The sequence below is a fragment of the Emydura macquarii genome, unplaced genomic scaffold, assembly GCF_026122565.2.
Source record: "Emydura macquarii macquarii isolate MOO-44397 ecotype Brisbane River unplaced genomic scaffold, CSIRO-AGI_Emac_v2 contig_1254, whole genome shotgun sequence".
Taxonomy (NCBI): domain Eukaryota; kingdom Metazoa; phylum Chordata; order Testudines; family Chelidae; genus Emydura; species Emydura macquarii.
The window spans coordinates 2673158-2688375 of record NW_027131391.1 but is presented as its reverse complement, the minus strand read 5'-3'; the positions used below and the strand labels follow the sequence as shown (position 1 = coordinate 2688375).

At 49.4% G+C, this 15218-nt stretch overlaps 1 protein-coding gene across 1 annotated transcript in view; it reads right to left on the bottom strand.

The window, feature by feature from the left end:
* The window catches only part of MSI1 (musashi RNA binding protein 1), a 35202-nt gene extending 20826 nt beyond the window's left edge, over positions 1 to 14376 (bottom strand). The window contains 7 exon segments of the mRNA XM_067550097.1: positions 5953 to 6017; positions 6020 to 6044; positions 7968 to 8009; positions 12875 to 12959; positions 13083 to 13164; positions 13566 to 13606; positions 14042 to 14376. Coding sequence (XP_067406198.1) covers positions 5953 to 6017; positions 6020 to 6044; positions 7968 to 8009; positions 12875 to 12959; positions 13083 to 13164; positions 13566 to 13606; positions 14042 to 14298 — 597 coding nt within the window. The 5' untranslated portion in view covers positions 14299 to 14376.
* Positions 14377 to 15218: the final 842 nt, after the last annotated feature.

Genomic DNA, 15218 nt, shown 5'->3' with positions numbered 1-15218 from the left:
AGGAGGGAGGAATAATGTGGCTCTGTGGAGAAAATACAGTCAGAAAAAACGTTACTGTTGGTAAGGAGTCTCCCTTTTAATCCTTCATGGCATTGCTACAGCTGAGCCCTACTTCAGGGAGATTCGCTGTAGTGTCCTCCCAGCAGAAATGGGCTAAGGAGCCTGTTAGCTGACCAGGAATTGAAGCTCTTCCCTCCCAAAGTCAGCCGTTGATCTCACTGCACTACTGAGAGCAGCCCTACAGATCTCACAGATGGGCACATGCCATAGAAGCTGCCCTCCCTCAGGTGAATAGGCCCTGAGAGGTTTAAGCAGAGGGATGTTAGCCAGTTCATTCGACTGAATATATGGTATTATCCGTTTACATAACCTTTGAGCAGATATGCCTTGGCCTCCAGGTTTTTCCTCAAAAGGCCACAAACAGTTTAACCTTTTCAATGGCTTAGTCCCATCAGTTAACAGCACTTTTTAAAACTCACCTTCCTAATACAGTCATGGGGCTTTGGGGAGGATAGGTAGACTGATTTTCAGATGAAAACCCAGTAAAGTTTTGTAGTGAGCTTCTGCAGGTGGAAATCTTGGTGAAAGTTTAGATCTTTGAAGGCAGAAGTGGAAAAGGCTTCCACATGAATAGCAACTAAACATGGGTCAGCTGATCTGAAGAGATACTATCCTGTCTTTGTAGAAAATAGTAAAAGGAGTGATGGCTGCCAAGAATGAGACCTTCAAGAAGAGATGGAACAGGAAGAAGCAAACCATAATGAACTAGAAACTTAGCAGTCATGCTGTCAGGTGAAATGTCATGAGGTCCTGGTGTACTAACCAACCACACTGCTGGGACAACACAGCTTGAGTTAAGGGAGGAGTAAATGGTTGCTTAATCCATGCACAGGGACAGAAACCCCCCAAAGTAGATGCGCTGTGCCCATGCTAATGCTAATAAGATAACCCTGACTGTGTTCTACTGAAACTTTCTCACTGCTCTGGGGATGAGATTGAGGAAAGGAGCCCTTTTCCACCAGTGTAAATGAAAGGGCTCAGATATGCATGCATGTTCCTGCCTGCTCGTGAGCAGATCCTTGGACACCTGGTAAATATCAGATGACCCACCAAGAGTCTGAATGACCATTCATGCTGATCTGTACCTCTCTGACTCAGGTCATTAGTTGCAGCATCTTTGGCTACGTGCCAGCCAGATGCAGAGTAAAGGGAATCCCTTTGTTCCAGATGTAGCATTACCACAAGACTAGTTGCCTGCTGACACAATGGAGGTGATCAAATTCCCCCCATCTGTTCAGGCTGTAAATTGCGACCATGTTGTGAGTAAAAATTTGCATCAGTTGCCGTTTGATCTGTGGAAGAAAGGATTTGAAAGCAAGCCTGATGACCCTCTGCTGTAGCAAGTTTATGTAGAGCTTTGATCCCTGAAGTGGACTGTGAACAATTAAGAATCCTAATTGTGCTCTCCCAACCTAGAGTGGAGCAGAGAAGAAGGAAATTATTTAAGATATTCTCCAGCAGTGTCCACAAAAGTTTTTGATCAGGGGAGTGGGGAACACTCATTTCCCAACTGTGAACTGCTAGTTTGTACATGATTCAGCCATCCTTGCAAGGGTCACATCCATGGTCTTCTAATGGATGTGTGCGCGCATGTAACAAAGGTGCAGGCCGCTATCTGTCCCAACAACTAAAGATAAAATCTCACAGGGCCTTCCAGTCTGGACCTAGCTAGCTTCACAGCCTGGATGAGAGCTCAGAACCTGCCTCTCATGGGCAGGCTAGCCTAGAACCCTAGTAGAAATTAAGGTGGCCACCATGAAGGTGAGAAGCCACAGTGAATCAAGGTAGTTTTTTCCTGGTTTACCCTCAGACTGGGAGATATATAGAGGGAGCACATCTCCCACAGGGTATGGGTCACCTCACTGAACGACTGAGCTCTCATAAGCAAGTCATCTAGCTATGGATACCCTACATGCCTAGGCAACACAGAGAAGTCACAACCACCTCCATGGATTTGGTGAACATTCTGGGAGCTGCAATGCCCTGAAGTGTAGAGTACCTTGTACTGATTAGTAATTGCCTACCACAAACCTCTGAGGTACTTCCTATGCTTTTTCCTTATCAAAATGTGAAAGAAATCATCATGAAGGTCAAGGGCCTCAAACCAGCCTTGAAGTTTGGGAGTCAGGATTATTCTCCCCAAAGAAAACCTTGCAGAATTTGATTTTCCTTATGTATTTGCTCAGTTGCTTCAATTTCTAGAACTGGGTGCAAACTGCCATTCCTTCTTGAGAAAGGAAATAACACTTCTATGGTTCTAGTTTAACAGGGCCAAGAGTTCTTCAAGAAGTTTCTCATGAGAGAATTGACTGAAAAGGGAAAGGGGCTTGAGCTTTCTCATAGTCATGAATGGGAAGAAGTACTCCCATGCAGTGAGCTCTAAGATTCAGTAGTCCAAAGAAATTCCTCAGGTGCCTTTTTTTTTTTTTTTTTTTAAAGTTGTTCCCAAGGAGTGAGGTAAAAGGGGAAGAAGTTGAGGATCTGGGTTCTCTTTGGGATCCTCTGGGACGTATTCACACTTGCTGAACTAGATGCAGCACCAGCTATAGCTGATGTGGAAGATATTTTGCTCCTCTGATGGTTTTCTTTTTTTAAATTTCACTTTAAAAAGGACTGCCTAGCCCTATTGCTTGCTGGTAGCCTGATTCCAGGAAGGACTGTTGAAATTGTCCCTTATGAAATCTAAACTATTTCCTGCAAATAAAAGCTGACTTAAGCCCAGAGACCTGTCCATGGACTTTCTGACCTTAATCCTGTCCACGACCTCTGTCTTAGCACTGAAAAGGTTGGTTCCTGGAAAAGGTAGGTCCATGACCTTGGCTTGCAGCTCAATGGAGACGAGAGTTTTGAAGCCAAGAATGTTTCTTAAGGAACCCAAGCATTTTCAAAGTCCTAGTATAGTGGTGTCTGAGACATCAAAGGAAGCTTTGGGAGTATGCTTAGACAATTGGCCTTCCTCAAACAATTCCACACATCCCTGTATCTTGTCTTCATGAATGGAGCTGTCAACATTTTTCCCCAGAAGTAGATGACAACTTCCCAGCTTTAAATGTTTCACTTGCAGCTGAGATCACCATTGAGCTTGGGGTAGGATTCTGGAAGGACAATCCAAATCTTTCCCTGGGACCTGGCAGAAGGATCTAGGATTCTGACAAATCAAGGCGCAGAGGCCAGATGGTTGTGGTTATCTTTCTTTCCCCCAAAAATCCAGAATCTCAATGGTTTGTGTGATTTCCTGGACAAAGCGGTTATTGGAACATAAGAGACGCAGCCATTCTGCCAGCCAAATTCTAGGAGGTTTGGGTATCACTCAGAGGAAGGGATGGAGTAGTCCAGGCAGTCTCATTAGTTGTTAAGGTACAAGTGGCACCTTAGAGGACAGTCTTCAACAATTCCTGCCTCTCAGAGTACCTATGTCCTGTGGATCAGCCAGATGTGGATTCAGACATAGATCAAGTAGTCCCTAAGGAGACTGCCTTCTTTGGAGACGACTTCCTGGGTAGAGGAAAAGACCTAGGTCTCCTCAAGTCCTTACACTAAGGAGATCACTGATGTAGGAGAACCACAGGGCCAAACACAACGAGAGTTAGAGTACCCCTGAAGAGGACATCCTGGTAACCCTTTAAATCTGGGGCCCTCCAGGATGACACACAAGGTTCCAAAAATGTCACTGTATTAAAATAAGGCCCCCCTTGAAGAGGAACCAGAGCTGACTGGTTTCCTAGACATGGAAACTACACCGTGCTGAACTCAGATTACATGGGATCTGAGAGCTCCCCAGACCTGATGGTGGCACAGGCTTGCCTTTCTGCCTGTGAGTTCTCTCTTGATTTTCACATTAAGGGGGGTTTCAAAGGCACATTACACAGCTTGGATGGTGACCACAGAAGGTCTCCTAGAATACTGTGCCTCCAAAGCCTACAGCAGCAAGAACTTCTGCTGTGGTTTTCTTTTTGGGCCCTTTTAAAAGGGGGGGCCTTACAAGTAATCACAGTATCTCCCCCAGGCAGGAAAGGCACTTTTTGTGCCTTTCCAAAGTAGGAAACATAGGACAAGAGGAGCATTATTTAAAGCCAATCTTTTTTTGTATGGTTCTCTGTCTTGGGCAAGGCCCAGGTAACCCTGAAACTACAAAAACCTGACAAAACTGTCAAGAACTTAGAAAGGATAAGTGTGCATTCCCCAAACTACAGCTACGTACAAATGCTGTGTATCTTACATGACTGAAGGCAGAGGTTGGTTCTGAGACTCTCTGTTTGGAAGGCAGAGGAATGGTTAGCAGATGCAGCATGTTTGTGCTCTATGTAACTTAAGGCTAAAAGGAGAAGAGTGTGCCCCTGACTGTCAACGACTTATCAAAATGATTCTGTGGCCATATGGGCAGGCTCATGACTCCTGCAATGGCGCTCTGGAGACACCACCACGGAACAGGACATACGGATGCAACACAGTTACTTTCTGTGTTAGAAATACAGAAAAAAAATGTAAGGAAGTGACTAAGGTGTATATTGATTCCCAGAGCACGGAACACTTCCCCTTTATCCCTTTCTACCACGGCTGACTGGAAGCACTGAGCAGCTGCTGTGATGTATGTTTTGTTCATCCCAAGATGCACTTATCAAACATTCTACAAGACCAAGTAAAGTTACTGGACAGCACCACTCCAAGTAGAAGAATCTAACTTTATAGGTGGTAAAGGATTCCTGAAAGCTACATTGACATGACACAGCCAACTGGGGATGACACCCTCTTCCCAATCCATTTTTTTCCTCTCCAAATGTTTAAAGCATTCACACACCATAATACTCCTCTGGGCTGCTGCTGGTGCCCTCTTTCAGAAGAGGCAGAAATAAAGAAGTCCTCATCCGTCATGGTCATTCAACATTTCATGACACTTTCTGCAAAAGTTAGGGTGCTGGCAGGATTCCAACTTAGATAATTACATTCTCCCTAAAATCCCCAGGAAGTTCTAATTGGCTATGCTATCCTTCACTCCCTGTCCTAAACTGTTGTGCAAAAACAGTTACCATGCTCTATCCCAGAAGTGGTGGCATATCAGCAGTAGGGCAAAACAATCCCTATCTGTAATAATTTGCATAATTTCTTGCGTACATAAAGTGCTTTAGGATCCTTCACGACGAAAGATGCTGTATAACGTTACTGCAGTTACACCACAAAATGCTCACTGCCTCCTAGTGCGTAACAAGCTATGATTGAAGATCTTTACCACTTCAGACTCTACCCCACTTTTTTCCCAGCATGTGAAAGGTGCGGGTGCTCATTGAGGACTGACTGAACTGGAGTTAGAAGAGTCCATCTGATTGTGAATGATCAGCTGACAAAACAGCGATAGCAAAATGCAGAACAACCAGGAGCTTTGGGCAGCTCTCTTCCAGCTTCCTAAAAACATCACCCCTGGCCCAAGACTCAGCAAGAGACGTTTCAGCCCAAAGGATTTCTTTTTAACAGAAAGTTACAAAGGGGTCAACCTTAAGGCTTAGAATCAGAAATGGGCCAAAGCTACAGTTTGGTTCTGGAACAGAACATTTTAGTTCAGAGGCATTCCGATCTAGGCTTAGAATGGAAGCCAGCTTCCAAACACCTGAACTATGAATCTCTGGAACTCCAAAGCCTCGGCGACATCTCAGGAAAGATTCAGGGGAGGGTGCAGAGCACATGGCCTCCCCTCTCTCAGATTCCATCTACTCCATGAGCAAGAAAGGGGCTTCTGTTCCAAATCAATACAGGGCAGACACATCTGGCCCTAGACCCCAGCATGAAAATTCCAGCCGTCCAAACCTTCTGCTGATCCATGGCTTACCTAATCAGCAGGAAGTACTCCTTCCTGCCCTAGCAGAGAGATAGCCCTGATCCAACCTCACTCGGACTTACCTTCCCAAACTGCTCGAAATACTGCTTCACATCCTCCACAGTAGTGTTCACAGAGAGACCCCCACAAATATCTTCTTCGTCCGCGTCACCATCTGGGAAAAGGAAGAACAGGGATTCATGGGACAAACAGTTGCAGAAAACAAGATCTGTCTCCAAAACCTCCTCTTCTGTAAGCTGAAGAACATGCTGTATTCCAATGGGAGACTGCCACCAGCAGTGGAGAAGAGTCCCCTAATGAAACACTGTATCTAATGGAGGACATGTTTCAGGCCCCAGACACTGCACACTGTGAAACTTCATCACACAAGTGCAATCTCAGACCCGACCAAACATGCAACATATCGCTGTCTCCCACCTCTTCTCTCCCTAGCTCCCAACACGCACAAGCTCAACAACTGCCCTTGAGATTTGCCAGGGCACAGCCACCATCTCCCCTCTAGCCCCAAGGGACGGGTACAACATAGTAAAATCTCTCCCCCACTAATTGTTCAGTCCCCCACCTGGCACTTTCACACACCTCCTAGCAGACACACAGAGTGCTGCCATCTCCTTCCCAACCCTTCTGTCACTCACACAGGGCACTGGTGTCACTCGTCCGACCCTGCCAATGCCCAGCTCACCCTCCGTCCCTTCAATTTCCCTGAAATGGGAAAGCAGAGCGTGCTGCTGCTGTGAGAAGTGAGGTGGAGATCTCCACGTGGAGACGGGCCATACGGGCCCTGGCCCACAGGTCTGCAAACTGTGCAGTGTCCAGCCCTACGGGGAACAAGCTCCATTCCACTCCCGTTTCCAAGCCATCAGGTTTAAGGAGCCAAGGAAACTCCCAGTTAAGCCCCATTTGGGAGAAGACAAAGGAAGAAACCCTCACCTTTCCCTCTCCCCAGCCACACGAGTCTGAGGAGGAATAACTGAGGGGGCGATGGCTGCTAGGATGAGGCACAGCGGTGTCCTTTGAACGGACACTCCAGCTGCACCCTCCCCTCGGCTCCTTGGCCACACCCCTGCTCTAGCAGGAACACATGGTCCTAATTACCCCAAGGAGCACAGTGCTAATCCGCAGCAATTCCACGGCTTGGAGAGCAGCCTGTTCTAACACTAAAGCACCTTCTGTCACCAAACTGCTTAATGGAATTAACCCAATTCTGACCACGTGCTTCCAGGCTCCAGTTACTCAGGATACCTGCTCACTAACTGCTCTCAGCTCCTGATCCCCTTTGCTCTCCTCCCCACATCATTCCCTCCTCTCCTTCTCTTCCTCGCCAGCCCTTTCTCCTGCTGCAGTACGTGGAGGTGAGACTGTAGGCTCTAGTCCCCCCACCCAGTTAAGTGATACCCCCCAAGCCTGTATTGAAGGCAAATCACCAGTCTGCTCTTCATTCCCCAGTTAAAAGTTTCCCATTGGGCATCAGGAAAAATCCTTGTGGATGCTCGCTTCCACCAAGTGCCCGCCTTCCTGGTGCAGGTAAGGCCTAACATCCTTCTCTCTGACCTTTCGAGTAACGGTATGCACCTTGCCATTCCACAAAATGAAGTTCTTTCTCCCACACCTCTCTCCAGGTCACCCTGCACGTCTCCTGCCACAGATTGGAACTACCTCCTGTTTATTCCAAGCCCTCAGGTTCCAGACAAAGGCTACCAAAAAGAGTAGAAAGTGCTATGTTCTTGGGCAGAATCCTGCATTTCATCAGCTCCGCTCACAAAGCACGCTCTAACCACAGTGGAATGGAACGTGGGCTGTTCCAACCACCCACCAGCAATCACAAGAGCATCCCAAAGCTCCGTAGTGAGCTACTAGAGCATGCACAACTGAGTGTGAGGCTGGTGGTGGGGCACTGAAGCTCATCATTAAGGTAGGAAGGGACTAACCCTGAATACAAATCACGAAAGCCTTAAGGACCAGGGCTGGTAGGTACGTCACGATGCCCTTCAAGCACCCTTTGGACACTGGCACAAAGAGGATTTAAATTCCTTGAGTTGCACCTTTTTGATTTATAAAAGCTGCACATGCTACCTACCTTGGGCTGTGCTCGACGGGGGAATGCTACTTTCGGGTCAATCTGAAAGAGACATGGGAGAGAGAGCAGGTGAAGACACTTTAATTGCCTACATTTCATTTACCAATATTAGCTCTCCACAAACTTTGCCCAAACGCTATCTTGCCAGAAACCCAAGGAAGACACCTCATGAGCGTAAAGTAGACTTCAGACATCTTTATCTTTTAATAGAGATGTGATCCCTGGAGACTACAGTTCCCAGCATGCAATGTTTCATCTGAATGCAAGCAGCAAGAGTTCAGCACAAGATGGAACACCACACGCTGCCATCAGTAGTCTCCGTTAACTATCCCTCTGTATTCACACTGCACCTTGGCCACCCTGCACCAGCAATGTGACAATACAGTGCTCTTGATTCTCCCCATTACTCAGGCTAAGAGTACAGAGCTCACCTGGTTAAAAATGGAGCAGGAAATGGTCAGCACACCAAAAGCCAAGAACTTCATCCCAAAAAGCATGGACAAAACCCTCCAAAATTCACGATAAGGGAAGATGTGAATTAAACACAAGAGTCCCAAGGACAGAAAGTTGCAATATGGACTGATACCGGCTCCTGTCATCAGTCACACAGTATACTACTGACCCTTCTGCATGTCATACGCTGTACAATAAAGACAATCAGTTCCAATCATCCTACTATGCTATATATGCGCCTGTCTGTTTGGTTTATTAATAAATCTGCTGTCCATAGGAGCACCTGTATCTCAACACCAATACCCAGGTGCTACACATTCTGCTGGGGTCAGCAGTGGATAAACGCATAGCTGCACTATTCTTACCTCCACCACAACGTAAGCTAGGAAAATAACTAATGCAGCCGAAAAAACAACCAACCACAAAGTCTCCGCTTCTTCTGAGCCACCACCTCATTCTTTACATCCTATATTGTTTTTTAAAAAACAGTAACTCTTGTGATGTCACCTTTACATTAGGAATAATCCAAATTAACAAGTCAGTTTAGGGAGACTTATGCAAAAGAGGGTCTGGTTCAGCCCACAGGTGGAAAGGCTGTAGTGGAGAGGAGCTGAGAGGACTGTCCCATTAGCCCAGCAGTTCAACAACCCGTCAGGAAGCTGCCTCTCCAGCCCATATCGCTGCTATTGTTCTACTTTCCAGCCTGACTTTTCTCCCTTCCTTCATCCTTTCACTTGTCATGCAGAACCCAAAAGGTCAGTATCTCATCAGATCACTTCCCTCTGCCTTCCCCACCTCTATCCTGATTCACAACCTAAGACATAAATAAACTCAGCAGGTAAGTAAACAGAGACAAAAGTGAAAACATAAACAAACTCAAAAATAAACCTCCTCATATGAGCTCCAAACACAGAGAGCAACATATCCTTTTGGTGCCTCATAAGGGCATCTGAGCACCTTTCCCTTCTCCTCCCCCCTCCTTCCACTTCAACCCTCTGGCTTCCCGGCTAGTGCAGAAATCCTCAGTGAATTCTGAGGACAGGGGACGGCAGGAGACCAAGAGGCTGATGGCAGATAATAAGCAAAAACAATAATCTACTGTCTTTTAGTTCTCAGCCAGCGTCATTCAGCTCCTGCCAAGAAGATGCTTTCATACACAGCAAAGTTAAGCCCAGGCCTCATTTTCTCATTACCCTGAGTGTGATAAACAGGGCAAAGATAACATATCCACCTGGCTAGAGGGGGCAGGCAATGATTTCACAAATTCTTCTGCACAACTAGCTATTGTTGCAGGTAAACCGAGGCCTGACCAACCAACTGCAGATGCATAATTGAAGGTGCACAGAGGGGGACAGAGTTCAACACAAGACTCAAGGTACTAAAAGGGGTTATTCCTCAAGTGCAGGAATGTTCATAATTAAAGCACAAGTGGTGGTAGCCTCTTCCTGTATTCCTGTTATTAAAGCCAAGAATCTGGTCGAGTTTTACATCAGTGTCAGTTATGTATGTGATAAAGATTTGGACATGAGATGTTCAGAGCTCCTCAGACAATGTCCTAAAAAATTAAATCAGTCTAGACAGTGTTATTTGAGGGGTGTTATTTAAGTATTTGTCACTTTCATTTCAAGTTACTAACTTTTAAAGACAAACTGTGCCCATGGTTATATCCATGGAATTGCACTGACCTCCCAAGTGTAAACGAGGGTACAACTGGGCTCTTCATTACCGCTTTTCAGTCCATGTAACACTGTTTAAGTCCTATTTAAGCTCATACAACTACGTTTAACTTGCTGACATCATTATCCGGGTTATCTATATCCAATAGCTGGGATCTGAAGTGACTCAAAAAGCACAATTGTCATATCTCTAGTGCCAGCTTTGTTACATTAACTACTAGTGAATTTGAAAGTGTCTATAGCATTTCCCCTCCACACACACACACAAATATAAAAACAGCAAAAGCAAAAAACAAAGAAATCAACAAACAACAAAACCCCAAACATATCACTGTTTCTAGGGCACATAGAGAAGCTGAAGGCAGCGGCTGGCTGCAGCTTTACGAAGGCACACAAATCTTTTACCTTGAGATGGCAAAGCTAACCCTCATATCGAGCATTTCCATAAATAACCCCTGTAGGCTGCTATCTAGCTTACAAACAAAGAGAAGTCTGAAAGGCACAAGGTTTCCCCTGGAGAATCAGGCCAAGAACATTAATTACAATAGGAAGAATCGGAAAACAATGAAGCAACAAGTTGGGCAGACATTGTCTACCAAGAGCTGTTTACCAGGAGACACCAAGCACAGAGATGTAGTTTCAGGACACTTGGGCCTTTTCCCACAAAGTTTTATAAAAGCCTAAATTAGGATTCAGATGAGCTGGTATCATTTAGCCTGTGCTCACAGCAGAGACTTTCAATTAAGAGGGGGGGAGGGAAATCACATCTAAGGCTCCACACAGGAGTACAAAATCAGTATGTTTTAAGGGAATTGAGAGCCACTCAACTGCACATACAGATCAGATTTAGACCCTAATCCAGCAATTACCAGGCAACATACCACAAAACAGCCAACCCAGATTTAAACTTCACAAAAAATTAAAAAGAAAGGGGAAAAAAAAAAAAAAATCAAAGTTCCTGACAAAGAAAGGACTCTAGAGAAACTGCCACCATTCTTCCTGTTTCCTCGACATACAACAGGCAAGCCAGATGCATCAGAGAATTTCAATGGCTGGCCAGCCCCACATGTTCTTTACACCATGAGTTCCTTCTGTTCTCTTTCAGCACACTTACCCCTTCCCCATTCCCTCCCTAGCCCACCCAGTGGTTTGCAGAATTGCTTTAAGACCAGAAGCAGCATTGGTTTAGACAGATAAGAACGGAGACCATAGACTTCCCATTTTCTGTCCCAGAAATGCTCTTGGGATTACTGCCACTATTGACATCCATAACTCACCTTTTTAAGAGGTTGCTATGCCAGTCCCACAGGTTCACCATCAGACCCCATGTTTACAAAGACTATAAAATAAAACAAGCCCGCCCCCACCCCAAAATATTTCATCATAATCCTCCCCCAAAGCAAAACTAACTTTGCACCAGTCTCATGAGAGGATGAAGTTTTTAACACTCCTGGCAATCTGCACACTGCAAAGAAGGCTGGAATAGGTTTAACCAGGAGCTCCCATGGGGAGGAAGGTCCTGTATACATCAAAGGGAACGATCCATGCAGTTAAACAGGAACAGACATAAATCTCACTGCAGCTCGTGCTGTAAGCTTCAAGAAAGGGGTCTCTTTCTCCCGCTCTCTCGTTCAACTCAGATAAAGAATTTGATGCCTGAACTGCCTCACTAGACTTCAAGTTACACATGTGGACTTTTCATTAGTTCATGGCTGGAACTGGAACTTCTTTCCCCCTTCCCCCATGTGCCCCCACCACTTGCATCCCCACCCTTGGGGCAGTATTAAGAAAGAGGAATTTGACAGCAGGAAAGTCACTAAAACTACAAACAAAAGATCTCCCGCTCAGACATCCAACATCCACCTCCTCCAAATACAGATCCTACACATCACCCTGATACCAAGGACTTGCAATGCAGGAACTGATAGACTATGTTAAGAAACCCAATGACTACAAAAAAAACAACCAACTATCGACAAATTCATGAAGTGGCTAGAACAGCCTGTAATTGCAAGAACCCATGCACCACCCTGGGGGATGGAAGCATCACTGATATCTCAAAGAGCAGAAGATGGCCCACAAAGGCACCGGCTCAGTAGGAGACAATAAATCTCAGGAATTCATGGTCATTGCAAAAAATGTATGCTGTGGACGCCATAAGAGACCAGGAGGCAACAACTCCTCAACACTGAGAGTCCATAGGATCACCAGAGAGAACAAACCTAGCTCTTCGTAAGGGTAAAGTGCCCATCATGAAGAGGTTTCACCTGTGGCAAAACAAGAGGTGACTGGAGCTCACAAGAGACAAGAAAGGCCTAGCAAAGGCTGGGGAGAGGGGTGCAGTATTTCCATAAGGGATTATGAGTGGGAGGCTCTGCGTATCCTCTCCACTTACTGTAAATGGGGGCAACCGCCCCTGTTAGTTTCACACGGACACACTTTTTCTTGGGCAGTCCTGAATGTATTCAGCCTTCTCAACTCACCAAGTGCCACAAATCAAAAGGGATCTTACAATCAATAGGCAGAATGGAAAATCATAACCTGCGATTCCAAATCAATACTCCAACATTCATAAACCAATCTCTACTTTGTAATCCACAGTTCAGAAGAGCGGCCAGTTAACAAACCATCACCAGGATGCAGAAGGGAGGAATAATTCTTTATCAGTAATCAATAGTTTATAACCCCTACTTGGGAATCAAATACCACAGTCCATCAGGGCTCTAAGCACTGAGGCTCAGCTGACAAATGAACTCCCTTCGATGGGAGAAGCCTCACCGTCTTGGAGTCCAGTTCATGTCTGGATTGGGCCAGAACCTTGTCCACACCGGCCTGGTCCATGAATGTGACGAACCCGAACCCCCTGCATTCCGAATCCCGGGCGGGAAACGGGGGGGAGGAGAGATGAAAAGAAGAGAGAAAGTTGGTTAAAGTAGGGCCGGGCTCTAGCAAGGAGGAAAGGAGGAGCAGGCGCTTGTCTTCTCACCTGGATCTCTTTGTCAGCGGGTCCCGCATCACCAGACACTCCTTCACCTCCCCGAACTGGCTGAAGTACTCCCGCAAGCCCTCTGCAAGCAGAACACAAGGCCATGGGCCCCAGCACAGCACCGGCCCCTCTTCTCCCCACAGCACGGCCCGGCCCGGCCCCCGGAGAAAGCGCCCAGCCCAGCCAAGCCCAGCCGCCGACCCCTGGTGGCGAAGAGCGACGCGCCCACAATGGTGCGCGTCCGGGGGGTGACCGCGGCTGGCCCGGCCCCCGCCTCCCCGCCAAGAGCCCTGGCGAACCGGGGTCCCCCGCTCTGAGTCTCCCTGGGCCGGGCGGGGCAGAGCTCCGACCCCGCTGCGCCCCGAGCGCCGGGAGTTGGGGAAGTTTGGGTGGCAGGTGCCAGGGGCCAGCGCCGGGGCTCGGCCGGGGCCCGCGGGGGAGTGGAAGCGCCGCGGGGAGCGGCCCCTGCCCGGCGGGCCTCACCTTGCGTGGTCTGCCAGCTCAGTCCGCCGATGAACATTTTGCTGTGGGAGACACAAAAAGAGCCGTGAACGGAGCGGGCCGGCCGGGGGGGGCGGGGAGGGGGGGTCGGGCTGCCCGGCTCCGGGGAGCAGCGCGGGTGCAGCGGGCGGGGCGCTTGGGCTGGCACCGGACCGGGCGCGCCGGGGATGCGGGGCGTGCTGCCCGGGGTCAGGAAGGGGCGCGGGGGGGACCCGGCGCGGCCGGGCTCAGCCCGTGGCCTGATGCCCGGCTCGGCTCGGCTCGGCTCGGACTCCGGCAGCCGCCGGCGGCAGGGAGAGGTCGCAGGGATCGGCCATGTTGGCAGCGGCCGCCAGCACGAAGCCTGTCCGGGCCACGAGCTCGCGGGGCGCGGGGGGCTGGCCGCAGCCGGGGCGGGGGGGAGCGGCTCGATAGCGGCCCCGGCTCCCGCCTGCCCGCCCCGCCGGTCGGAGCGGCACCTGGGATCGTGCGGGGAGTCCGGGGAGGCGAGGCCGGGCTGGCTGGCTTCTGTCTCCATTCGGACCTCTTCTCCCTGCGAGCAGCCGAGCCGCACTCCCGGGGCAGATGAGCGCTGGAAAAGGGGCCGGACGGACAGGCCATGCTGCCCCCTCCCCCGACCCCTCTCAGCCAGGCGGGGAGGGAGGGAGGAGGGCCCGGCGGGGACAACCTGCCCGGCTCCTCCCACCCCCGGCGGGCGGGCAGCCGGCGTGCCCATAAAACCCGGCCGGCTGCTAGAACCACCGCCGCCGCCTGCACCGGGGGGACTGCAGCGAGCGGGGCTAGGGGAGAGAGAACCGCGCCCGGCCCGGCCCGGCCCGGCCCATGCTATGCGGTGCGGCGCGGCGCGGCGCGGCGCGGCCGCCGCTCAGGGCAGAGCCCAGGGAGAGGAGACCGGACCGGACCGGAGAGCCCGGACCCGCCGAGCGCGCTCCCACCTGCCCCGTTCCCCAGCCCGCAGGGAGGCAGGCACAGGATCACCTGTCTCGCCCGCCGGGCCGCCATGGAGGCTGCTGGGGCTCGTGCAGCGTGGTGCGGGCGGCTCGAGACAAAGGGGGCCTGGAGCTGGCCCTCGGGATGCTTGTGCTGAATCGCGTCTCGCTTTGCCATGCTGCCGGGCGGGGGTCTCTGCCGCTTGGACCGGGGGAGCCGGGAGCGCAGCGGGGGAGCGGAGTTATTTATGTTTTAAAAAAAAAAAAAAAAAAAAAAAAAAAGTCGCGTAACAAGCTGCAAAGTGCGGGCTGCGGTCGGGGCTGTTCAAAGGTGGGGGCCTAAAATGGGGCGGGCTGGCTGGCTGGCTGGCTGGATGGATGGATGGAGAGATGGATGGATGGAGAGGCCTAACTTTAGACACTCCCGTTTGAAAACATGGCACCGAGCGACACAAAAGGAAACCGGCCCTGAAAGCCCCCCCGAGAGGCTCCTGGGGAGAACCTGCAACGGGAGAGGGGTGTCTGGGTTTAGCTTTGTTAGTCCGTCTAAACTTGACTTTGCACTTCTTTCACTTACCCTGAACGGAGGCCACCTGCGTCCGTGAGCCTGAGTATGGCAGGAATGTGAGCCATACTCCTCCCCAGCGCTGCCTTGCACACCTGGCCCCGGACATCACCTCCACTCTAAGGAGAAGCTTGCACTGAA